Source organism: Maniola jurtina, chromosome 20, assembly GCF_905333055.1.
Source record: "Maniola jurtina chromosome 20, ilManJurt1.1, whole genome shotgun sequence".
Taxonomy (NCBI): domain Eukaryota; kingdom Metazoa; phylum Arthropoda; class Insecta; order Lepidoptera; family Nymphalidae; genus Maniola; species Maniola jurtina.
This window is the reverse complement of record NC_060048.1, coordinates 772,292-799,661: the sequence shown is the minus strand read 5'-3', so window position 1 is coordinate 799,661 and position 27,370 is coordinate 772,292. Positions and strand designations below refer to the sequence as shown.

Below are 27,370 nucleotides of genomic sequence, written 5' to 3'. Positions count from 1 at the left end.
GCCAAGGGGACGGGATTAAAAGTAATGTCATCCGGCGTGGATAAGTCGCAAACATCATGTAAGTATTTGGTGCAGAGATAACTTGCATCCCGTATACGGATCTAGGCTATTCCTTATCCCGGAAAATGGAAGAGTTCCGTTTGGATATTTCAAAACCTAAATCCTACTTTTGACGGCCTCCCTAGCGCAGTGGCAAGCGATGTGGTCTTATTAGTGGTTGTATCTTTGAAAAGAGCAACCGCCGAGTTTCGTCCTGGTTCTTCTAGGCAGGATATACATTCCGGAACCAGTGGTAGATGCACTTGACGATTCAAAAGTACCTACTTGTAAAAGTTAAAGTGTAAGTAAATTGAATAAAAATATTTTGAATTTTGTTGTTTGAAAGTTATCAGCTCTTTACTAGTTTTCTTATAAGAAGTTTTTGTGTCGGGGGTTTTTTTAATTTTGAGTTATTAACTATGACTTACCAGAACACTTAAAATTCAAATTTTTTATCGGTCTACTGTAGATCAAGGAAAACTGGAATATAAAGTAAGTACTTATTAGTACATAATATGTATTTCACCGTTTAAGTTAGTCCTAAGTTACAATAGTGCGGAAGTAACGGAAGCTACAATTAAAAAAAATTATACCTGTTAACTACGATTTAATTAACTAAAATATTAAGTACGAAAGTGAAAACTAAAAGAACATCCTAATAACTAATTGGACTTCTTTTCTGTCTTCTCGCTGGAGGTGAGTTTGATGAGTTTGATGGTGGGCGCCTCTACGAGGAGGTGGAAGGGCACCGCTACCACGTGAGTCACTACGAACACCCCTACGGCCATGAGGAACTAGAAATTAAAAAAATACACATTAACATACAAAATACCTTTAATTTAATTTACAGACTAGCGCTTGGCTGCAGTCAGAACTTCTGGCAACTATCAAGTATTTTATTTAAAAAAAACCGGCCAAGTGCTAGTTGAGCAGTTTTAAGGGTCCGTAGATAATTATAAACATCGTTTTATTTTTGGTGTATGAAATATTTCATTTCCGAGCTTAAACATCCCAATAAACTGTGTAAGAAAACTCCAAAAAATGTTCGTTTGTTTTGGTTACAGCTTACAAAATATTTCATAAATCGTTGTTTTTAGTATTTGTTGTTTAAATACAATATATGGTACATAATATACCGAAATTTCATATTCCTAACTTCTTTGGTTTTTGAGATAGCCCCCGTCACAAAAATGTTCTAAAACTGTCATTTTTAACAGCTCCCCAATTCCTTATTTTTTAAGATAAGAAATAAATAAACAATATATTTACTCAATAAGCTCTAAACAATGATACTCCATATGCTAGGGTAAAAAAGCAGAAGTTTAACAGTAGGAGGGCGGGCGGTGCATATCGCATGTAGGTATATTTTACCTACCATACAGATTTGTCTGGTTGAGTGGATTACGGCAAATTAAATTTTTGGTTCCTTGTACTCTAGCAAAGTAACACCTGCAACACATATCTATATCAACAACTATCTATACAACAAATATCTATCTGCAGGCCATTGAGATTCAAATTACAACTAAATTAAAGTTTGTAGGGAATGCGCCTGGGAACGCGCTTGGGAAACAATGCTCCTGTAGGCACTAACCACAAAATCGAATCAGAATTTTTGGTAGATTTGTCCATGGCCTTAGAAATAGTTATTATAGCTGTGTTGCTGAGTTCTTACCGTATTATAGAAAGACACAGGCGTCAGCTGAGTTCGGATTCCTAAGCTTAGCTCAATGAATACAGTGTGCAGCAAATACACGCTGTACGAGAGCCGGCTCGGCAGCACCCAGCCCGGCCACTCCATAACGGCCTTAGACATTCCTGCAAGCAAATTGAATAAGTTAGTTCTTGCCATCTTCTTGCAGATTAAGTTAGGTAAACAGTTAAAATAGCTTCACAGTATATTTCAAAATAGTTAATATATAGTTTTTGTGCAAATGTCCAAGTACGGATTAACTTGTACTTGCAGTGCATAATGAAAGTGCAAGTACAAACGGTGGTCTTGCGCCACCTGAATCCAGCGGCTTCCCATCAACTCTAACTGCAACTGTTTACTGCCAACAATACTTCTTCCAAGTTCCAACATCTATCAATTCTAGTTTTCACCAAAGGTTGCCTGGTGGAGATTGCTCTAAGCAATAAGGCCGCCTTTGCATAAAATTGTTTCTAGTTTTTTCTTTTTCTTCCTTTTCTGTTGATTATTTTATGTTTTGTGTGCAATAAAGTTTTTATCCATCTATCTATCAATTATATGCCACATCCTCCCTTTCAACTTACCAACTCGTTAAGCTAGGTTGGTTACTAGCTGAATCCACAATTAAATAGTACTAACAAGAGTAAATTAAAAATTTATAACACCCCCAACAAGTGAAGGTTACAGTAACTAGAAAACAGCTGGTAACTTTCAAACGGCTGAACCGATTTTCTGAACACTCTCGATTAAGCCACCTTTCAAACAAAAAAATCGGTTCATTATAGATTAGGTGCGATTCCACAGACAGTTACACAGATACACACGTCAAACTTATAACAACCCAATGGGTCGGGGGTTAAAAAAATATAGGTCTCACCATTAAATTTCAACGTAGCTCCCACTATCGCAAATGCCACAAGGAAACTAACGATGGCTCTATTAGTTCCCGCGTACAACATTCTGAGCGCAATGGACGGACGTTCACCGTCGATATAAAACAGACTGCCGCAGTATACCAACAGAATGTACAGCGGTATTGAACACCAGCAGATGAAGTTACCGATCTGAAAGAAGAAGGAATATTAAAAAAAAAATCGCCCAAGTGCGAGTTCCGTACTCGGGTATTTTTTCCGACATTTTTCACGATAAATCAAAAACCATTAGGTATAAAAATAAATAAAAATCTGTTTTAAAATGTACACATAAAGCCCTTTTATATGATACCCCACAAGGTATAGTTATCTTGCTTTGAAAATTGAAAATAATAATTAATTATTTATTCATGAGCACATTTTTTTTTGTGATGTAACTACAAATTCGCCGTTTTCAGATTTTTTCCTTTACTTGTGCTATAAGACCGATACCTGGCAAATTTCATGATTCTAGGTCAACAGGAAGTACCCTATTATCTAGTATACCCGGGAAGGGACAGACAGACAGACAACAAAGTGATCCTATAAGGGTTCCGTTTTTCCTTTTGAGGTACGGAAACCTAAAAATAAGTTTTTACTTATACAAGTCAAGTCATAGTGGCAACTATAAGGGGAACCTGCCTGTTTACTACAAAGGGTTTCGTAGGAAATGAGACGGTATTATAATATGTATGTAAATGTAAAATCTGACGGTCACCTTAAAATTAGGATATTCGAGTTTCTTCTGTTGCAAGTAGTAGACCAAGTAGCCGGCAGCCAGGCCAATGACGAAACCGGACAAGTTATTATGGCCCAGCATGTGCAGCTTGCGGGAGTTCCCGTCGGAGAGTGTTCGGTATAATCTGTAACGAAAGCATACAAAACAATCACTTGCATGAATCAGGGTGTCAGTATTTCTCAGGGTTTTTCTTTTTTTAACACGTAGCGATGCAAGTGTTCCCGCTCGCACACTTTTTAGCGTCTTAGCTCAGATCGATGACCATGCGCGCGTGAAAATAACAGAGCGGTATTAAATGTAATTAATCCCAAACTTTGTGTTTGCTCCGTGATTTTTTATAGGCTCTAGCATAATGAAGATGCTATTCACGTGAATTTTCACACGGTCTGTGAAATGGCCGATCCCTAGCCGGTACATACTCAGGTTTCTGCATCATAAACGCATCGAGTTCCAACCACCACACGTGCAGCGCTGGGCTGGCCATCCCGAGCAGCAGGAGGGCGGTCAGGGTGGATATCTTAAACCTCGTGCTCCGATTCCTGATCGCAAAGTGTATTAGCACGCCCACAATGAACAGCTGCATGTCTGCTGCTATGTACCTGAAACCAACAAATCCATCATATTTTAGATTGCAAGCAAAAACTTAACGCTATTATTGTACTACCTAAACACACTCTAATACCAAGAACCATTTGTCTTATACTTGTTGTTTTACTGATTTAGTATTTTTCGGACCCGCAATGTATAGCGTGCAAACTCGGGGTCAATGCCCCGCCTACGACGTAGCGTTAACCCAACGCTAACTATCTACGCAACGTTCATTGACCTTTAGCGTCAGTAGTTTTCTTTGCAATACATTGCGAACTTTTAAAAAACACAAAACAACTCACCATGTCTGCAAGACGCAAAACGTGTCTTCAGGGATGTAGTTGTTGAGATACAGGACGTGGGCCCAGAAGAACCGCCGGCATTGTGCCGACGAGCCGTGGGTGATGTGGGTGTGCCACAACGGGCCACTGCTGAGGTGCCGCATCCAGGTCGCTGAGAAAGCTACCGCCATTGCTGCTGAGGGTGTTAACCTAAAAAAAAAAAAAAAAAACCACTCAAATGCGAATTGGACTCGCACACGGAGGATTCTGTACCATCGTACAAGATTATACTTTTTCTTTTTAATTTGTCATTTTGTTCTTAGTTGATATAGCGACAATAGAAATACAAACTCTGGGAAATTTTCATCTCTCTACCTGTTATGGTTCGTGAGATAGATAAAGCCTGCTGACAGACAGGCAGATGGTCAGTGGAGACTTAGTAATAGCGTCCCGGTACCTACCCTTCGGATACGGAAACCTAAAATAAAACTTTATGTGAGCAGCATGCTGGTGGAGAAGAATAGCACCTGGACTATGTTAGTGAACTTACCTCCACCATCTCATGAATAAAATCTTCGGTATCACGTTCCACGTCACCTGGCGCGTCTCTGCGGCGACCTGCATGAAGTACGTGAGCAGCATGCCAGTGAAGAAGAAGAACACCTGGACTATGTTGGTGCCGCTGAACGCGATCCGCCTGTCTACATATTCGTAGGCCTGTAAAAAAAAGCGGTCAAGTGCATATTCTTCAAAAAGTTAGGAGATTCTTTGTATGAGCTTTACACGGCTTGAGTTGACATTACATCAATTTGTTTGTTAAATTCACAATCACATCATTTTTGAATTTTTGTATAATAGACTTTGACTTAATATAATATCTAAGTTCAGAGAGAGACACTAGTTGAATTACCTTTTCAAAGCTATGAGGATCAGTACTAAAGGCGTTGCCGATTATAAACCCAGCATGTGCATTCACCGTGAAGAATGTCACTATTGTCCTGCAAAATCAATGTTCCATAGTAAAAATGGAGGTGTTTTTACAATAATCAGGTTCTACTATTATTATTGGTATTTATGAAGAAAGGAGGGGTTTTAGTCGGTTGGAGTCCGGCACTATCCGCTTTGGATATCCGTGAAGATTTGCCCCTCCCTAAGCGAAAAAAAAGATTCTCCTGAACCATTGGCCCCCGCCATGACGAGCTAAACAGAAGGACGCGGTAGAGAAGATATTTTTAACCCGAATTTTATGTAGACAAGGCAGATATAATTATTATTATTAAGTTCAAAAGTTTGGTAAAAATTGAATCATTAGCTATGATCTTATCTAAGTTGTTATACTTATTATTTAATTAATGTAGATGTTATTATCTGGGTGCTATCTGTTAATTTACGATATACAAAAACTATAAAATACGTCGGTAACTTGAATTCTGTGGTAAATAACCTTCTACAAAAAACTACTAAAATACAAATTATTATATTTTACCATACGTATAATTAATTTGTAATTTTTTGCGATAGGTTATTTATGTAAATATTTTAATCCTATTTGTTCTGTATGACTAAATTTTAATGATGTTAATGTTATAAAAGCACACATACACACACACACACAAACTTTCGCCTTTATACCACTAGCTAGTGTGAAGTAGATGTGATTGTAGTAATACCTATCAATAACTCACCGAAGGGCATGGATACTTTTGAAAACATTAACCCTAGGATCACTTTCTCCTATTGTAGTCAATCCCTTGTAGTTTCGAGGGATAGAGAAACATAATAAAACCTCTTTGCCTGAAACTATTGAAAAAATATTTTCAAAAATAAATAGGATTAATATCAGTTATATAATGGTAGTAGTAAGACAATAGAACAGCGAAAAAGTTTGATTAAAAAAATATTCTGAAGGAAAAAATAAACACAAAGCGTAGAGCTTAGAAATGCAAGATAATAAGGACTTTTATTTGGACCAATTACGGAAAAGGTTAAGCGTAATGTTGAACCTTAACCATTGTAAAATGAAAGGCAGGCCAGGCACAAAAATTGTAGAGAAGGTTTATCTACTAGTTTTATTATCAGGATTTTTAGATATGAGCCCAGATCAAAGTGATTTATGCAATAGCTAGACCAAAACGTGGGATTTGAATCTAACTTCGAATTACGGTCCGATCTTTATATGCCATTGAGCTATTGCAACTTTAAAATAATTAATGTTGATTGATGATGAAGTTATAAAAACTAACCTTTCTTGTGACTTAGTTCATTATTTTTATCATTTGAGTAGATCTCACAATAGCTTCCGACCAAGCAGAGCACAAGTAAAATAATAAATACGACAAGAAATATATAATCAGTGTAGTCTAAATTAAGTTGATCCTTGTCTTTTTCTGACACACAGTTCATGTTATACATTCTTGCCATTAAATCGTACTTGTTGACAATTGTTTCGTTGAGGCATCCTTCAAGGACCTGTCGTAGGTCCCTGTTTATATCTAAGAAGGCATTCTTGGCGTATGACTTGCATGTCTGCGTTACACAGACGCCTCTGTCTATTTTTGAATAGTTGTAGTGTTTTAATGTATACTCGGAATACTCCTGAAAATAAATCATTTTTAATTTCAAATATTTTATGACATCTATACTTAATTCTGTAATAGTTAAAGAGCTTATAGGTAATTTAGCAAAGGTACTTATAAATCTAAGGAGTTCAATTTGAAAAAGGACATTATTTTCGTAATTAGCACCCTAAAAATCTAGAAAAAGACAGATATCTATTTTCTTCAATTTATTTGAAGTACTACGGCTTTTTAAAAAACTATATAGCCGGCAGTCTAAACTAAATACCAAAGTGGCCGATATAGTCCACCCGTCTGCAAGTTTTCATTTCTTGATACATTTTACACTGAAAATGTTACGCTGGACTAGTGGCGTGACGTGTTAGACAAAAGTGATGAACTCAAGGGAACTTTTGAGATCACACTAGGTGACTAGTACAACAAACTTAAAGAGAGGAAATAGGTTAAATACTAGCTGATACCCACGATTTCGTTCGCGTGGATGTGGTTTTTTAAAATTCCCGAGGGAACTCTTTGATTTTCCGAGATAAAAAGTAGCCTATGTGCTAATCCAGGGTATAATCTATCTCCATTCTAAATTTCAGCCCAATCCGTCCAGTAGTTTTTGCGTGAAGGAGTAACAAACATACACACACACACACACACACACACACACACACACACACACACACACATACAAACTTTCGCCTTTATAATATTAGTGTGATAATGCAAAGAAGCGATGTCTATTTAATAAAGAAAGTACTGGATATATGTATCTCTATCAAACCATGAGGGAAAGACCCCCAGCCACATAGTGGCCCAATGTCTAGTAGGACCATCTCGCCAATGACAACTCAGGATAGAAATGCCAGGCGCTTACGCAAAAAAAAGCCCGACCTCAAATGAAATGAGACAAGGCAAGAGAAAGAAATAGAGATGCGTTTTAGACTAAATAGCTACCTGGATAAGCGTGTACAGCTCATTTTTTGAGTCAGCATAGAGTTCTAAATTGGCCACGCAGTAGATGCCTCCAGGGTCTTCCAAGCATTTCTCATAGTTCTCCAGATCAAACAATCGAGGCAGCCGTTCATACTCCGTTTCTGATAGAGCAGATAAAAGAATAAGACCACTAAGGAATAGTCATAGTCATTTATTCTTCATAATATACATTATACGTCAATCCAATAATTCAAAGAATTCAAATTAATTTTTGTAATAAAATGTCACAATAAGTTTTCTTAAAAATATAGAATAAAATAAAATAAATATTAATAAGCAATTTTGTCTTCAATCTTTCTAAGTAAGAATTCATTATAACTATAGAAAGACTCCTCGACAAGCCAGCTTTTCATTTTTCTTTTAAAAATGTTCATGTTTTGCGCATTTTTTATGACGTGGGGGATCCGATTATATACCTCGGGACCACTGAAAAAGGCAAATCTGTATGGTACAACATGCAGCAAGCGACATGCACCACCCGCCCTGCCACTGCTAAGCATGGAGGAAAAGCCAGCCACCAAGTAAGCCCGTACCACGCAACACCACAAAAATCCACCAGAACACACTCGTACTCGAGAATACTCAGGAGAGGTAGGGTAGACCTTATTGCATTCGACGGTAAAAAACTGCATAGGAACTTTTACAATGTGTTATAGGTCATTTTTATTTGCATTAATTTTTATGTGCAGTTTGAATTAATACGGTACCTATAGGGAAATATTGGGAAGTTATAGAAGGTATATCTTGTACGATGGTGCGGAACCCTTTGTGTACAAGTTCGACTCCCACTTGACCGGTTTTTCTGACGATAAGTGTACTTATTATTAATTGTGCTATAGTTAAGATCTCTCAAATCTTATTTGTTAATCTGAGTTCTAATTAATGAACATTTTTTTAATATTAAGTACCTATTGTGAGAATTAAAGGCACTTAATTGTATTTTACGTAAATTAGGTAACCACAGGCACACATTTTTATAAAATATCAGTCTCATTACGGAAGTATCAGCGAAAAATCCGGCCAAGTGCGAGTCGGACTCGCTCACCGAGGGTTCCGTACTCGGGTATTTTTTTTGACATTTTGCACGATAAATCAAAAACTATTGGGTATATATAAAAATAAATAAAAATCTGTTTTAGAATACAGCTAAACGTTATACAGGTAAAGCCCTTTCATATGATACCCCACTTGGTATAGTTATCTTACTTTGAAAATTGAAACACATTTTTTTTAAATTATGTAAACACAAATTCACAGTTTTTAGATTTATTCCTTTACTTGTGATATAAGACCTACCTACCTCCAAATTTCATGATTCTAGGTCAACGGGAAGTACCCTATAAGTTTTCTTGACAGACACGACGGACGGACGGACGGACAGACAGACAGACAGAGAGACAGACAGACAGACAACAAAGTAACCCTATAAGGGTTCCGTTTTTCCTTTTGAGATACGGAACCCTAAAAACAAACAATTTAAAACAGACCAAAAAATTACGCATGTTAGTCATGGACGTTAGTCCATTACTAACATGCGTATTTTTTTTATAAGTAGGTACGTACGCGTTTCAACTAATAAAAACACGACAAAAATTTATTCCGTACCCGCAGAGTGCCAATCGAACCCTATTTACTTAGCTCCCACACCGTCAGCTAGCCTGTATCTCATGAACCGTAATAGGCGGAGAGATGAAATTTTCACAAAGTCTTTCAAAATGTCTATTGCCACTAAAACAAGAAATAGTAAAAACTTCAAAATGGCCGCTAGCCAATTTTTATGGTTGGTAATTTTATGGATGGTACAAAACCATTAATGTGTGAGTCCGACTCGTACCTACTTGAAAGGCTTTTTTTGAATACATAATAGGTACCTACCTAACTTATAAAAGAAAAATTATATACCATGGGTTATAAACATAATCTTTGACAGCTTAAATGTTCATAATATAAACTTTAGGTGGGTTGGTAGCGGTAACTCTAGCAGTTCCACCTTTTTATGATTGTTATGTGCGTTTTAAGCAAATAAGAAAAAAAGAAAACTAATTTATTCATCTTGTGCCTAAAGTATAAACAAACTTAAAATGAGTTCTTAGTAGTAGTTAGCAATAAAATACTTAATAATTAACTAGTAAGCTTAATATACTGGTTGGTGATGAGTGTTTCATCAATCATCAACACAGAACTCTTAAGAGTCTTCCTACATCAGTGACCTGTCCCACCGGTCTCTCGCCTGTCTAGTTTGGTGACGGGCGAGGAAGATGCTGAGGATGGGGAACGTGGAAAGGGAATTGCCCTCCCTACGAACCCTAACCCTCGAGAGCACCTGTGTATGATGGATACGGGGCGGTCCGTCGTTCACAGTATGGTCCTCGAGTTGGTTGGCGTGCTGTGGTTCCGGCATGCCTCTAACGGTCTTTGGAGGCACGTAGTGGTCCAGTGGCGGACATCCGCTGGCCGAGTATAACGATGCGTTGTCGGTTCCTTGGGTTCTATCGTCAGCGGTTGGATTGAACTTCGTGAGGTTTTTAGTCGGTTGGAGTCCGACATAACCAGCTGTGCTCCACTATGGCCGGTGGTATCCATGAAGGAGTTTTGTTACGAATAAAAGGGTGCACTCCAGCACGATGAACTGACAATACAAAGACGGTTGGCGGGAGGCGACTGGATGAGGATCTCGCGAACAAATCGGTGTAATTGCACTTCTGATTAAGTATACTTTTCCATTCGGTTTTTCTCTATACGAATCTGAACTTAATTCTAAGCAAAACTGCCTAAAAATATGTTCTAAACTTGATTCCAAAGTTCGTAAATTCGATCAAAATGGCATAATGACGGCAAAGTTTCAACAGCTTTCTTTCAGTTTTCGCTACTCCTGTAATATTTGATTTCGGAAAAGTGTACTACTCATACTTTGAGTAGCATTTTCACTTATACCCATATCCATATTATAAATACTATCCATATTATAAATGGAATAGTGTGTTTGTTTGTTGGTTTCTTGGTTTGTCCTTCAATCAAGTTACAACGGAGCAACGGATCGACGTGATTTTTGTATGGATAGGTATAATTAATTATTATTAAAGACCTGAAGAGTGACATAGGCTACTTTTTATTCCGTAAAATTAATAAGTTCCCACGGGATGGTTAAAAACCTAAAATCCGCGTAGATAATTAACTGTTGCGTGTTATCAACTAGTTTATTATAAAAATATCAATCAATAAATAACCGGAGTTTCGATCAAAATGGCGTAATTACAGCAAAGTTTCAACAGCCTTTTATTTAGTTTTAAGCTTCTCCTGTAAAATTTGATTTCGTGCAGTTACACCGTTTTGTTTAAGAAAGTTTAAGTGCACTACTTACCATTCAAATGGTATATCACTCCAGAAGTCTGACTTAACCAAAATGCTGAGAGACAAACACATACTTCAAGAAGCATTCTGTTAGTTAAACATAAAAATATTTTTAAATATTTAGCACGCGCATAAACGTCTTTATGTCTTGTTACTTTGTTTTAATTGAACCGTTGTTGATTTGGTTCTCTGATATATACCTAGATATGTGTCTTTTTTGTAGATATTTACGGAACTCGGAAGGGTTATGGTCTAAGAGCCCGTGAGGACCAGTCACCAGACCTTCGTTATTTTATAAAAGCTGAAAGCTGGGGTTTTATTCTAAGGCTGAAAGTTTTTATGTGCATCGTCTTCAACAGAGGGAGGAACGATCAGCAACTATGAAGTTTGGATCATGGTGGCTTTGGGAGATTATAGGTTTTAAAAATCTTACGTAAATACTTTGAATTCTAATTTTTTTTATTTTCTTTGAAATAGTATTAGAAATCACGCCATGCATTGCCAGACATTTAGAGTCGTGGCAATCCCCTACCAGACACCCTTAAAATTTAAAAAAAATGTATTTTAACAACAAATACTGAAAATAAGGATTTCTAAAATAGTTTCTAAGCTGTGGCTCAAAAAAAGGAACATTTTTTAGTTTTTTCTTTCAGGGTTTATTGCGATGTTCTAGCTAAGAAAAGATACCTAAGTTCATACACCCAAAATTTGATGTTTATAATTTATTAAGTACGGAACCCTAAAGGAGCGAGACCCGACTCGCACTTGACCGGTTTTAATGGATTATGTGAATGTACATACGTTTTACTGAATGTATCATTAAAATAATTCCGCTTGGTATAGCAATAACGTAAATATACATAATAAATATTCAAAAATTATTATTTTATTACTAAAACTTTGTAGCAATAACGCCTAATGTCGCTTTGCACGCCGCTATTTTATGTTTCCTACTTTCTGGATTGTACCTAAGTATTTCTATCTACGAAGCGGGGACATAAGTAGTATATTATATGCTAGTAGTCTTTTTTTATACAAATAGCGAGCAGACGAGCAGGCGGGTCACCTGTCGCCGCCCATGAACATTTGCAGCACCGGAGGTACCGCCATGCGTTGCTGGCCTTTCAGGAATTTGTTGATCCGCCCCTTGAAAGACGTCTCTAAAAATATGAAATCAGTAGGAAATATCAGTCTCTAAAATCTCGGTAGGGAAGGCATTCCGAACCAGTGGTAGATTCTCTTGACGATTCAAAAGTACTTGTTAAAGTCTAATTGAATAAAAATATTTTGAATTTGAGTTTGAATATAAGACCTGCCAAGTTTCAAGTTTCATGATTCTAGGTAAACGGGAAGTAGGTACCCTTTAGGTTTTCTTGACAGACACGACGAACGGACGGACGGACAAACAGACAGATAGACAACAAAGTGATCCTATAAGGATTCCGTTTCTCCTTTTGAGGTACGGAACCCTAAAAATCTTGTATCTCTAGCAAAATTCATTCACTCAGCCTCTCTCGGGGTGAGGTGCGGTTAGAGGGAAAGGGCGCACTGATAACGTTGTTTCTGTTATCTGTGGAAACAGCACTCACTATTTTTGGCTCCGCCCGCCAACGAACTATCGCATTGATAAAGCAGGGTCAGTAGCTGATGCCTGCGACTTCGTTCGCGTGGATTTAGATTTTTAAAAATCCCGTTGGAATTCTTAGAATTTCCGGGACAAAAAGTAGGTCCACTGACCTCTCTCCAGGTCTTTAACTATAAGCATGCAGAACATTACTTACGTTTATCTATTGCCTAGTTGCGACGTGATTGAAGGACAAACCAATAAATCAACAAACAAACACACTTTCGCATTTATAATATGCGTATAGTATATATGGATGATTGTGGAACTATCATAGTATAGACCAAAAAAATATATTGGCATACTAATATAGTTTTAAGGCCTCGCTAAGTCATTGAGTTCGTTTCCATTGTCAGCATTACGACATTTTAAAATTTGATTCAACAGGGCTCTCTCCGTCACTCGTTTCCACTCGTTTCATACAATCGTAGTTCCAATTTCATTTGAATATTAAGCAACCAAAGTTCATGAAATTTTGCAGACATATTCTAGAAACTAATATCTGTGTCTGTGGTGTTTTAGATTTTTCTAAAAATATGCAGTTTTAAAATTACAGGGGCTCAAAGATTTGTATGAAAATTTTAAGACCGCGTAACTATGAAACCGAATATTTTAACAGAAATCTGGAAAACCACAGACATAGATATTAGTTTCTAGAAATAGTCTGCAAAATTTCATGGACTTTGGTTGCTTAGTATTCAAATGAAACTGGAACTACGATTGTATGAAACGAGTGGAAACGAGTGACGGAGACAGCCCTCTTAAAAACACCAGTTACAGTGGCAAAAATAAGACTCATCTAAATTATTTTAAGTTTCAACCTATTGTAACTATTAATAAATGATAAATAAAAAATAAATCATTCATTCATACGATGGTACCTATGGCAAAGAGAGGTTAGAGATAAGAGTTTATGCGAAAGAAAAGACATTAGTCCGCCAGCGCGGCTTTGCGAGCTGAATTGGACTTTATTGCGTCATAACAAGAGTCGCTATTTATATTGCCTGCGGAGTGAGTCTTCTCTACCTCGAAGGTACTATTAAGCCTTTTGTGCTAAGTATTAAGTATATTAGGTATTATTAGCTATCGGATTATATTTGCAATTATTGGAATATGACATCGTTCAAATGTTCGTCACGCTTTGTATGGAGGTCCGATTTTTAATGACTGCCGCATAGATCTGGCTGCATTTTACAGGTTATGTTGATTTTGAGGGCATAAGGGCATGACTTCAGAAAACCCCTACAAAAAAATCGAGCGGAGACAAATCGCACTGAAATTAGCACTATCAATGAAAACGTACGAAAATATGCAATAATGCTACGAAAATAGCGTTTTATCCATTTGCATGTGCAAAAATGCAAAAGCAAATAATCCGATGATTATTGTGACGCGGTTTTCAACTCTCTGTGTTTCTCTCAAACAGAAAGTTGAAAACCGCGTCCCTTTAGACACGAACTTTTGCCTCCGTCTTCATGCCGTCACGCCATGTCCTCGGTGTCGGCCGGCGCCGTGGCGTCCTGTGGAAAACTGCCCTTGTAAATAGGTAATAGAGTTGTTACAAGTTGTCAGGGTAAAGTAATCTCTATATCGAAGCCCACAATACATAATCTCGCTAGCAAACATCTTATTTAACGTCGGCTGTGAAAAGGCAAAATGACGCAACTGACATTTTCAAGAAAATCCGATGATATAAAAAAAAATTATTAGGTAACTACAAGGGTACATACCTACTGATCTAAAAAATTTAGTTTTCAAAAAAGTTTTCTATGGCTTGCTAAAGCTTTTGCGAGGCAAAAAAATGTAATGAATGATGAGCTCATGTTTGATTTGGTGCGCCTGCTTTTGAATATTTTTGTCTGACTGTTAAGACTCAGGACTTCTCCAAAATAATTGAATCGATTTCATCACGGGTCTTTCGCATCGTAGGGAATTATACAATAAGCAATATAATAATAGTTATGATTATTTTAACTATCTTTTAATTATATTTTAATAAATACCAGAAAACAAAAGATTCCTACATGATTGAAAAAATATAAATCCACGCTGACAAAGTTGCGCCGAGAATCTGGTTCTATATATGCCTGCAATATAAATAAATCAGATTACAGAGGCCAAAATGTCACTTATTTACTTTTTCCCTAACAGCGGGCGATATAATTCAACGGTTTGCTCTATGAGATAACAACTTTAATTGCCGGAACGGGTCACAGTCTAAAAAACCAGTTACAAATCAGCTGTTCGCAATGGCGGACGCGGAATCGACATTACGTGAAGTGCTAAACAGAATACTGGATGAACATGAGTACAAGCCTCGGGAGATCAAGTTGAACGCGATCACAACAGGTGGTGCAAACTACACATCATCTTTGTACATCATCAAAGTCGTATCACCGAATCTTGACGATTTAAACTTGTTCGCAAAAGTCGCTTGCATAGGAGAAACGATGAGAACTGCTATGAAAGCAGATTGGCTGTTTACGACAGAAAGATTCGTCTACACCGAACTAGTTAAAATTTACAATGATATACAAGCGAAAACCAATGTACCAGAAGAGCATAGGTTTGTGTTCCCCAAATTTTATGGGTGTAATCCTGATTTAGGAAAGGAAACAATCGTTATGGAGAATTTAGTAGAAGCTGGATTCAAAACGTATAATCGATTTCTTTCAATGGATTGGGAGCATGCCAGTGCAGCGGTGGACAACCTTGCGAAGTTCCATGCGTTGTCGTTTGCGTTTGAGAAGTATTATCCGGAAAAATTTGAGGAATTGGTGCCCAACATGAAGTATAGGATTGGTAGTGGGGACGAGCCATCTGAAAAGATGAAAGCTTTATGGCAAAAGATGGTGGATGAATCTTTAGGTAAATAGAATTGAACTCTTGATTTTCATTACAGTTATTAGAATCATTTGACTGCTGCAGACTAAAACTAAACTATGTTATGATGAATTTTAAAAAATTAACCATATATCTGGCGACAGAAGGGCTGGCTCGTTTTTTGCGCAAAGGATCAGCCTGGCTATCCAGCGCGGGAATGCAGCCAGTGTTTTTGACACCATTCCATGCACGCATGAATTACTTGCATGAATCAAAATTCATAGTGATATATATTTTTTACATATCCTAAGCAAATAAAATAAAAAATAAAAAAAGATAAAACTAAACTAGGGTGATAGTTCACATTGATATCGGAGCAATTTAATATTTCAGACCGGACGACAGGATGTGTGATATTATGACGATATGACAAAAATTGATTAATAGCACGTTTGGTGAGGATGATCAAATATAGACTAATAATAGGCTTGTAGCTTGCTGCTTTTGCTCCCCTCGTCAAGAAAGTACGAACCATTGAATATCAGCTGTTTGTTTGTAGGAAGTATTCTCTGGAAATACTGAACCGATTTTTAAAAATTCTTTTACCGATAGAAAGCTACATTATTCCTAAGTTAGATATGCTATATTTCATTTTCAGAAAAATTAGGGATCCCTGCGAAAATTATGATAAGCCACCCGTGCGAAGCCTAAGCTGGTTGTACTACAATAACTCCTCAAAGGTCCGAAAGTCGTTTGTGAGGATGAATGTAATTTTTTATAACTGAATTCCGCAATCATAGACTTGCCTTTACACAAGTTAAAAAAAAACTTTTATAAGTATGCCCCTGAAAAACATATTGCACAATCGAAGATTATGTATGCAAGAGCGTGGATTTGACTGGCAGCTCGCTCCAGCAATGCGCGGGACTGCAATTACTTTAATACGTGAAATAATATTTCTGTGAATTGAATCTTATACAAGTGTAAATTAAAAATTTTCAACACCCCCGACAAATCATTTTCAAATAAATAATTATGTATATCTAGGCAACGTCCATCTTGACAACTTGACATTTGTCAATTGACACTTGAATATTATGAACCTAAGGGTTATCTAACCTTCTTTTCTACAAGAAAACTAGAAAATAGCTGATAACTTTTAGACGGCTGAACCAATTTTTTTGGATTATAGCTAAGAACACTCTCGATCAAGCCACCTTTCAAACAAAAAAAAACTAAATTAAAATCGGTTCATTCGTTTAGGCGCTACGATGCCACAGACAGATACACAGATACACAGATACACAGACACACAGATACACACGTCAAACTTATAACACCCCTCTTTTTGGGTCGGGGGTTAAAAATATACGGATGACTTGGTTTCCAGAAGTGCTAAAGGAGGAGCAAAGGGACCGAGTGCGGAGCTACTTGATGGACACCAATCTGCTACAGAAACATAACAAGCCAATTGGGAGGCCGGTTGTTGCGCATGGAGATTACAGACTGAGCAATTTGCTGTTTAGAAGACGGGTAAGTGAGTCTTTTTTGTTTTTGTTTTGTTTTTGTTTATTAAGCACACAATACAGATAATGACAATAATAATACAATATTACAATAAAGCCATGAAATAATTTGAACAAGTGTAAATTAAAAATTTTCAACACCCCCGACAAATCATTTTCAAGTAAATAATTATGTATATCTAGGCAACGTCCATCTTGACAGCTTGACATTTGTCAATTGACACTTGAATATTATGAACCTAAGGGTTATCTAACCTTCTTTTCTACAAGAAAACTAGAAAATAGCTGATAACTTTAAACGGCTGAACCTATTTTTTGGATTATAGCTAAGAACACTCTCGATCAAGCCACCTTTCAAACAAAAAAAACTAAATTAAAATCGGTTCATTCGTTTAGCTGCTACGATGCCACAGACAGATACACAGATACACAGATACACAGATACACAGATACACAGACACACAGATACACAGACACACAGATACACAGATACACACGTCAAACTTATAACACCCCTCTTTTTGGGTCGGGGGTTAAAAAAGACTAGCCACTCTCCAAAAAAAAGTGTGTACATATGCAGTCAATAAGATAATGGACGTGTCGCTTAGAACAGCTATACACCAAAAACTAAAATTTAAGAAAACTAGAAAACAGAACTAAACAACTACCAAAGTCATGTGGTATATAACTCGATCGCTCTAAGTTTGCAGTTTGCACCTCGCTGGAATGCGTCGTCTCTCCCATTTCCCCGCTCACCTCCCCGCGGTCGTCTTGTCGCGCAGTTCGCATACCGTACCTTAGCGTCGTTTACGGTTGTCGCGATTGACGCTTGTCGTTACGATGCGAGCTGCAAACTAATCTTGACCGAGTAGTACTACTTATGATAACTGAGGACATAAATCAACTAAGTATTCATCTATAAGAGCCTTACGCATTCATCCGATCTGAATCCGTGAAAATACAGACATAAAAACTCGGATCGAGTTCGGATATTGCTTACGCACTAATCCGATCTCTGATCTAAATCCAAGCTATTCATTGGACATCTTTGACATATCTACGTCATATGTCCGATTTGAACCCGAGGCACCTCCGAGATATTCTCACGGATGACGGAGAGATATCGGATGACGGAAGTCGGATGTAGTGCGTTTTAAGCTACCATACAAATAGTTCTATGACTACTTCGGAAAGTATTTTCACGGACTAGGATCGGGTGAGTGTGCAACTGCCCTAACTGGTCAAGTGTGTTGTGTGTGTCAGAAGTCAGAACATGCTTGAGGTAGAATTCCAAGTTGTGCTAGGAATAATCTATTTTTTCTAGACTTCTCTACATAGTATAAAACAAAGTCGCTTCCCACTGTCTGTTCAACTGTACGCTTAGATCTTAACTGCGCATCGGATCTTAATGCGGCTTTCATCAATAGATAAGGGGATTCAAGAGGAAGGTTTACTCAATAGATAGAGTGATTCAAGAGAAAGGTTTATACGTACAGTTTAATATTGTTTGTGTTAATTTATTGAAATACTAGTTGACCCGCCCCGGCTTTGCGCGGGGAGCCTACCTATTCCGCATAGACAAAATGTATGCTATGCTATGTATGATATGGCTAAGAGTCTACTTTCTACTAAGCTATTATACTGATAGCGATCGATTTGCGTGGAGGAGTTGAGGCGTTGCGACTTCCGTCCTCTATTTCCGAAACTGTTCGTCTTTTCAACAAACTTACATGATACCACCCTGTCAGTATTATATTTGTAAAGAAAAAGGAATTGTAAAAATCGGTTTAAATTTGACGGATTTATGGAGTAAAATCGACCAACAGTTGGATCCCGTATGCCGAAGAATCCCTAATTTTTTTGGGATAAAAACTACCCTATATATTAACCCGGAGTATCAGCTATTATTATACTAAATTTCATTTAAATCCGTTCAGTAGTTTTCGCTTGATGCGCGTACAGACAGACAAAAATTCTGAAAAAAGCTGTTTTGGGGTCTATATCGATAATGATGTTTTCTCCGATTAAAATTTTCAAAATATATTAAATGTACAGAAATCGTACAGTTACAGTACAGTAAGTATAGATATAGATAGATAACGATAAGTAATTGTTCAAGATAATATGATGTCACCTGACAGGTAGATTAACTTTGCAATGTTAAATAGGTCTACATCTTTAAAGTTATGATGTGAATTATAATGGAATGCAAATAAAACTAATTCAAATGCAAAACCGCAGCAATCAGTCATAAGCATAAAATCTCGTAGGTAGGTACTGCTAGGCCATAAAATTTTGATGTAATTATCTACTGGTACAACCTTCTCGGCAGAAACGACATTTCTGAACCAGTGTGGTAGAGGCATTTGACAAAATAAGCATTTTATTCTTTCTATTCTATTCTATTCTAATTTGGAATATAACGTGGAAAATGCGATCTCCCGTAGGCTATAGGCCTATAGGCTATGCTATAGGTGCTCTTAAGTAAAGAGGTAAGTTAGAATTCGATTCTCGTATGGGGCCATAATTTGAGTATTTATAAAATAATGGATAAGTGAAAAGTGGAAAACCGACTGCCAACTTTTAGTACTATAGAAGTATAGAAAGAAGAAGAAAAATCGGTCAAGTGTGAGTCAGACATAACAAATAACACATATTTTTTTTGAAATTTTTATTATTTGCTGTTATAGCGGCAATAGAAATACACATTCTGTGAAAATTTTAACTCTCTACCTATCACGGTTCCTGAGATACAGCCCGCTGACAGACGGACGGACAGACAGTACTTAGTAATAACTAATAAGGTCCCGTTGGCATCCTTCGGATACGGAGCCCTACATATCAATGTATGGACAAGCTGAAAGGCCAAAAGATGAGAAAATTCGGGTGCCACGCACTTTGCCCATTATGCTATTGTCAAAGTGAAGGTCACAATAAACTAGGGATCGAGGTTGTTGGAATAAACTCACACAAAGGCCTAATTCGATTGACCTCTGTAAAGTCAAGCGTGCACAGTATTTTTCCGTTGAGCAAAAAACTATTGCTGACTATTACTAGTAGGTACATCTTATAGTTACTTCAACAATAGTTTTTATCTAAGTACATTTTAACGGATGGTTTGTACTTGATTGTGGGAAACAAGGTCTTTTGACTGATGATGGCGCCGGAACGTAGCTAGGTACATAAGCAGTGAGACTACGGAAAATAATAATCTATACTAATAAAAAAAATTGAAGTGTCGTGTCTGTTTAAACGGGCTAATCTTCGGAATGGCTATACCTATTTTGACGGGACTTTTACAGACAAGTAGAGGATTGACCAAGGAGTAGTATAGACTACTTTTTTAACCGACGTTAAAAAATGGAGTTGTGTTTTTCTACCTATGTACACTGATATCTCCGAGATTTCTGAACCGATTTGCGTAATTTTTTTTTTAATGGTTAAGGGAACTTTGCGACATTGTTCCATAAAAAATTTGGATTCCAACTCCTCAATCCTGATGCTGTAGGGGATCTGACTAATCCACGCGGGTGAACGTGCGGGCAACATCTAGTACTTAATATTATAAATGCGAAAGTGTCTGTCTGCCTATCTGTCTATCTGTCTGCTAACTTTTCACGGCCCAACAGTTTAGCCGATTCTGACGAGTTAGCTTATATCCCGGAGACGGACATAGGCTACTTTTTATCCCAGAAAATCAAGGAGTTCCCACGGGATTCCTAAAAACCCATCCGCTTGACCGATTTGTATGAAAGGTAGCAAGGTAGCTTGCGTCCATGTAAATGGCATAGGCAACTTTTTGTTCCGGAAAATCAAACAGTTCCCGCGGGATATTTGAAACCCTAATTCCACGCGGACGAAGTCGCGGGCGTCCTCTGGTACCTAATAATTATATCACAGCTCGACAAGTAGATACAAATGGTAGATTACTCAGGCACTCGACAAATAAGTTATCACAACGTGACGCAAGATAGCCTCGATTGCCAAAACGAAACGCTTTAACCTTGCCATAACCAGTTATAGATCAAATACGCAGGATGGCGGACGCGGAAAAAACTTTACGCGATACTCTAGACTTAATATTGGACGACAGAGGTTATAAACCACGGGAAATCACGGTCAAGGCAAAAGAGACTGGTGGAGCGAACTATACATCTACTTTGTTTGTTGTAAATGTTTCATCACCAGATCAAGAGAATCTGAAGTTATTCGTAAAAGTCGCCAGCGTTGGAGAATCGATACGAGGTATAATGCATGCAGACTATTTGTACAGAACAGAAAGATTGTTCTACACACAACTAACTAAAATATATGAAGAAATTCAAGAAGAACGAAACATTCCTGCAGAACACAGATTTATATTCCCCAAATTTTACGGATGCAACGGTAATTATTGTAAAGAAACAGTTGTTATGGAGGACTTGGCTGCCGTTGGTTTTGAACCTGTTGATCGATTAAAATCTATTGATTGGGACCACGCGAAAGCAGCTGTTGAAAATTTAGCTAAATTCCACGCTCTGTCATTTGCTTTTGAGAAATATAGACCTGAAGAATTTGAAATATTAACGTCTGCTATGAAATTTGAGATGAGTGGTATGGATGATGGACATGAAGAAACAGTGAAAGTTATGGGTGAGAAAATGATAGAGAGCGCTGCAGGGTTGGTAAAAAAAGAGTACAAGGAACGAGTGCGGGATTTTGCACTGACTCATAAATTATGGGAAACGTATAACCATCCAATTGGAAAACCTGTTATTGCACATGGAGATTATAGAACGAGCAATCTGTTGTTTAGGATACAGGTGAGACTATTCCTTCAAAGCTTCAGTAATGTCACTGCATATTTTGGGGAGTGACTATTTGATATCATGGCCATACTTATTATAATACATATAATTTGTATCCAGTTGTAACTATTTAGGAATAATGTCACTCTTTATGTATTAAAGGTAACCGACAGCCATTATAGCCCTATCTATATAATATAAGGCACTTAATATGGCGTTTCGTTCTTGGTAAGATTGATCCTTAGGATCCAAAGAAGGATAAGAAGTGGAGCCGTCAAGATTTTAGATTTAAATAAAATCAACCTTATAAGTAATTAATTATTCACATTTAATTTACAATTTCAATTATTTTCAATTATTATTATTTTTTCCAGTCTTAATTATTATTAAAAAATTCAAAATTCAAAATATTTATATTCAATTGAACTTTTACAAGTGCTTTTAAATCATCAAAATAATCTATCTACCACTGGTTCGGAATGCCTTTCCTGCCGAAAGAACCAGCAAGAAACTCGGCGGTTGTTTTTCTTTCAGTTTTCAATTATTATTGCAGTTATTATTACAAACCAGAGTCTCAAATCATGTAAACCTACTTGGAATCGGTTGACAAACCAACGAGCTAATGACAAATAAACAAACACGCCTCGCATTTATAGTAAGGGTAGTGATAGTTTATGAACTACTAACTTTCTTCCAAAATATAGATAATACCCAAAACATCAAAAATCTTGTGACTTGTCTTTTTTGAAATTTTTATACAAAAATCGATAACATTTTCTCCTCGTAAATGTAGTCTAATTTTCATAATTTTTAGAAATGTTGTAGTCATAATGAAGAGCTATGCTCTTACGATTTTAATTTTAAAGAAATATTGCTTATGTTAAAAGTTACTAACGTCTAAATATCCATATTTTTGACCTAAAATCTTGTGTATTTTTTAAATGTAACTAAACTAAAATAATAAAAAAAACGTACGAGCCTAGATTAAGGTGTACTGGATATATTAATGTGATCAAAATTGTCTAATATTGTAAACGTTTGGAGGGGTAAAAACGTTATATCACCCGAAATAATATTTCAAGAATAAAATGTAGGCAAATTCCTACTGGACTATGAAAAAAAAATTGCAAAAATTGACAACTAGACTATCCTTTCTTTACCTCTCTCAGTAGGATCAAAATCAATTCGACTTTTTGTGACATAGCAGGAAGTTGCAAATTAACATTCATAATGATTTTAATCATCGATAGCTTAATAATTAGTTGATAACGATAGACTTATATATGTTGATAACAATGGTAGTAGTAAGCTATTGTTATCAGGTCATTTTTATAAGGTCATCGTTACGAAACCCACTATCGGTTACTAAACCCACTTGCTATAGTTACCTTGAAAATTTTTGTTCGGCATTATCTTGTCATTTATATCAATGATAAAGATAAACTTAGATATGTAGATACCAATGATAGTAATAACTAAAAAGCTAATGTTATTATATAACACGGAAGCGGACTTTAACGTCGCGTAACCGTCTGACAAGGCTCTCTTGGCACTTGAGTGACATTGACAGGGGGGCGCAGTTGTAGCATGAAGGCTGAAGGAAGGCTGCCAGCAAATAAAATCTTCTCAAGTTTAGGAAATATCTTGAAAATATTAATATTGAAAATCGAGTAAGTTTTATTCAATTTTAACTGAATGGGAAATTGGGAAAGCCGTCTCTGTTCCCACAGCGAGGAGTAATAATAAAAACCATTGATAAGCCATGGGCTTGCAACCTATGATATTTACATGCTCAAATACTATATTTACGTAGTGCTAAATAATTATAATATTATGCCGACACATTTATGCCGTATCTGTTAACAGTGCAGCTGAGGTATATGAAGGAATGGGTCTCGTATTCAAAAAAACAGTTAATTTCAGATTATAAGCTTCACAAGATAGCGGCGTTAGTTCCAATTTCAGCCACGCGCCAAGAGAGTGCTTTGCACTATATTTTTTCATTTTTATCAATGATAACGATAGACTTATATATATGTTGATAACAATGATAGTAATAAGCTAATGTTAGCAGGTCATTTTTATAAGGTCATCCTTACTAAGCCCATTATCGGTCAATAAACCCACTTGCTATACTATAGAGTTATCTTACCTTGAAAATATTTTCGGCATATTGTCTTGTCATTAATATCAATGATAACGATAGACTTATACATATAATATGTTGATACCAATGATAGTACCTAATAAGCTAATATTATCAGGTAATTTTTATAAGGTCATCTTTACTAAACCCATTATCGGTTACTAAACCCAATTGCTATAGTTATCTTACCTTGAAAATTGAAAATCGCTAATTATTATTTGTCCATGAAATTACGTATTTAATAATATACAAGTGTAAATTAAAATGTTATAGCACCGTCGACAAACTGTGAAGCTTACAGTAACTAGAAAACGGCTGAACCGATTTTCTTGTATTATTAAAATCGGTTCATTAGTTTAGGAGCTACGATGGCACAGACAGATACACAGATACACACGTCAAACTTATAGCACCCCTCTTTTTGGGTCGGGGGTAAAAAAACCAAAAACCCTGCGTAAAACAAACAAAAGAGCTTCAAGTTCATTATTAAGATAGGTAATATAATAGGAGCAAAAACTTTGAGGTACGGAACCGTAAAAAAATTCCAAGAAATTATGTAAATCCCACAAAAATTGGAGATTTTTAGATTTTGTTAGATTCGACGGTAAATCCACGCTCTTCCTTTTGCATTGCTCCTGTACAATGATCCTCTGTTTCAATTTCCGGGTTGATGATGGCGATGATGATGAAATGATGACGAATGATCGTCTCTCATAAAAGCAATAGATGATGCCTGCGACTTCGTCCGCGTGGATTTAGGTTTTTGAAAATCCCGTAGCAACTCTTTGACCTTCCGGGATAAAAAGCCTGTGTCAATTTCCGGGATGTTAGCTAACGCTGTACCAAATTTCGTACAAATCGGTTAAACGGATGGGCCTTTAAGAATCCCGACAGACAGACACACGCTTTCGCATATTTATAATAGTCAAATCAAAGTATAGTATGGATTGCTTAATTCCAGGATGACAACCTCCAGGCCATCGCGGTGGACTACCAGACAGTGCACGCGGGCTGCCCGGCCGGCGACCTCGTCTACTTCATCTTCATGGGCTCCGACGAGGAGTTCCGGAGACAACACTACGAGAAGCTTCTGGACCACTACTTTGTCTGCTTGGAGCAAGCCTTGGAAAGGCTGGCCGTGGAGCTCAGCGTTTATACGCGGGAGAAGTTCGACAGTGATATGAAAGAGGTGAATTGCTTTTATTACCTTACCACATCATCATCACCATCTCCAGCTCACTGCTGGGCACCGGTTCCTCTCAGAATGGGACGGAATTTAGCCATGGTCTGCCACACTTGCCAAGTGCGGACTTTACAACATTTGAGAACACTGCGGAACTAGTTTTAGGGTTCCGTACCGCAAAAGGAAAAAGGGAAACCTTATAGATCACTTTGTTGTCTGTCTGTCTGTCGTGTCTGTCAAGAAACCTTTAAGGTACTTACTTCCCGTTGACCTAGAATCATGAAATTTGGCAGATAGGTAGGTCTTATAGCACACATAAGGAGAAAAATATGAAAATCATGAATTTGTGGTTATATCACAAAAAAAAATTAAATGTGGTCATGAACCAGTAAATAAATTAGTATTTTCAATTTTAAAAGTAAGATAACTATAACGCCAGACCCCCGACTAGGAAGGCTCATTTTTTGCGCAAAGGATCAGCTTGCTGTCCAGCGCGGAAATGCAGCCAGTATTCTTGCCAATATTCCACGTGGGCATGATTTTGTTCAGTAGGTACTTAATAAGGTACCTTTATGTTAGCTTTTATTGTAACTTCTTAAATGAAAAACAGAGACGCTAGTTCTTCGAGATGAGATAAAATTTTGATTTTCCCCTTCTAGTTGCTGCCATACGCGGTGCTGCTCGGCGTGATGGTGCTGCCCGTGGTGACGGTGCAGGCGGACGCCGCGCCGCGCGTTGACGGCGACGCGGACATCAACGACTTTGTTATGAAGCCTAACGAGCTGTTTGCGCAGAGGTTCAACGGCATCGTCAACGACTGCATCCGATGGGGCGCCATTTAACGATGCTGTGCAGTTAGAGGCGACGCGACGTGGGCTTCAGCGGCTTTGCTGTGAAGCCCAACGAACTGTTTGCGCAGAGGTTCAACGGCGTCATCAACGATTGCATCCGATGGGGCGCCATTTAATGGTTTTAATCGCCTGCCATCCTCCAGTATGATATCCATGAGGATTTTTCTCCTCTAGTGATAAAACCGCCTTAATAATTATTATTATTATCAACTTAGTTGGAATGGGTAATAAATATGTATTTATTGTAAGTTGTAACTTTAATTAAGTAGATAATAATTATGTGTGTTCAGTAATATAATTAATTGCTAAAACCAACGATAGATGTATAATTAAAATAGCTGAAATAATTAACTTTAAATCATTAATAAAAATTTTGATTAGATAGCCCACCATAAAGCACCAGTATAAAAAATTATTATTGAAAAGTGTACCTACATAATGATCAATCCATACTAATATTAAAAATGCGAAAGTGTATCTGTCTATCCGTCTGTCTGTCTGCTACGTTTTTTACGGCTCAACCGCTGAACCGATTTAATGTTTAGGACAGACTTAGGATACATTCCCGGGAAGGACATAGGCTACTTTTTATCCCGGAAAAACAATCAATTCAATAACGCCGTAACAGAGCTATGAATTGACGTCGTTTTTTGCATAGACATAGTCGATATATTTTAGGCTACATTTATTTTCAAAGAAAAACACACAGTCCCCGCAGGATAGCATTCTTTAACACATGATAAAATAACTTAAGCTTTGCACCAAATAATATTGTAACAAACCTCAATTATTATCATTAAAACCTTGAGTCACGCCAGCGAAGCTGCGGGTAATAGCTATTTAAATAAGTTATATTCAATTAGGTATGAATTTGTTTTTCTTTTACAGTAAGTATTATTAAGTAAATTGTTTTAAAATAAATTTTTAAATATCGTAACATGTTTTATTTGCTTTTCTATCTTACTCGACCAGCAGGGCGATTCAGAACACTTCGATAACATTATTATCGATCGATTTGTCGAAATCGTATGGTGAGATGCATTTTCAATTGAAAATACATCTTACAGTCCGATAACTTACTGAATCGATCGATAATAATGTCATCGTAGTGTGAATCGCACTGCTGGTCTTTTTGTCAATTTATAAAACAAAGTTTTGAATTGGATACTATTTTTTTTTTAGATTTAAAATAATATAGTAATAATCTGAAGACTTAATAACTTGTGTAAGTGTTTATAACTTACTACTTAGCTGTCTTCTAAAATGAAAATCCT

The 27,370-nt window shown here is 37.0% G+C and overlaps 2 protein-coding genes across 3 annotated transcripts; one reads left to right on the top strand and one right to left on the bottom strand.

The window, feature by feature from the left end:
* Positions 1 to 620: 620 nt before the first annotated feature.
* On the bottom strand, positions 621 to 10,206 carry LOC123875817 (O-acyltransferase like protein-like). The gene is made up of 12 exons (XM_045921862.1): positions 10,016 to 10,206; positions 7,767 to 7,935; positions 6,492 to 6,843; positions 5,934 to 6,048; positions 5,159 to 5,246; positions 4,799 to 4,965; positions 4,270 to 4,458; positions 3,799 to 3,978; positions 3,359 to 3,503; positions 2,607 to 2,793; positions 1,715 to 1,857; positions 621 to 833 (listed from the first exon to the last, which is right to left on the bottom strand). The coding sequence occupies exons 1-12, from the start codon at positions 10,204 to 10,206 to the stop codon at positions 702 to 704; spliced, it is 2,058 nt and encodes a 685-aa protein (XP_045777818.1). The 3' UTR covers positions 621 to 701.
* A 4,767-nt stretch (positions 10,207 to 14,973) lies between these two features.
* LOC123875925 lies at positions 14,974 to 27,028 on the top strand. Of its 2 annotated transcripts, XM_045922028.1 has the most exons (4): positions 14,974 to 15,648; positions 16,994 to 17,136; positions 25,024 to 25,251; positions 25,905 to 27,028. In XM_045922028.1, the coding sequence occupies exons 1-4, from the start codon at positions 15,030 to 15,032 to the stop codon at positions 26,085 to 26,087; spliced, it is 1,173 nt and encodes a 390-aa protein (XP_045777984.1). In that variant the 5' UTR covers positions 14,974 to 15,029; the 3' UTR covers positions 26,088 to 27,028. The 2 variants fall into 2 exon arrangements, with proteins under 2 accessions (XP_045777984.1, XP_045777983.1); XM_045922027.1 differs by lacking the exons at positions 14,974 to 15,648; positions 16,994 to 17,136 and adding an exon at positions 21,078 to 21,931.
* The last annotated feature ends 342 nt before the right edge of the window (positions 27,029 to 27,370 follow it).

Excerpts from the sequence above, each read along its gene's own strand:
- LOC123875817 (XM_045921862.1), bottom strand. The coding sequence starts at position 10,206 with ATGCCGGAACCACAGCACGCCAACCAACTCGAGGACCATACTGTGAAC. Across the intron at positions 3,979-4,269 it reads TTTTGCGTCTTGCAGACATG|GTACATAGCAGCAGACATGC; the intron begins GTGAGTTGTTTT and ends TGTTGGTTTCAG. Across the intron at positions 1,858-2,606 it reads AGCTACGTTGAAATTTAATG|GAATGTCTAAGGCCGTTATG; the intron begins GTGAGACCTATA and ends ATTTGCTTGCAG.
- LOC123875925 (XM_045922027.1), top strand. The coding sequence starts at position 21,167 with ATGGCGGACGCGGAAAAAACTTTACGCGATACTCTAGACTTAATATTG. Across the intron at positions 21,932-25,023 it reads ATCTGTTGTTTAGGATACAG|GATGACAACCTCCAGGCCAT; the intron begins GTGAGACTATTC and ends GCTTAATTCCAG. Across the intron at positions 25,252-25,904 it reads TCGACAGTGATATGAAAGAG|TTGCTGCCATACGCGGTGCT; the intron begins GTGAATTGCTTT and ends TTCCCCTTCTAG.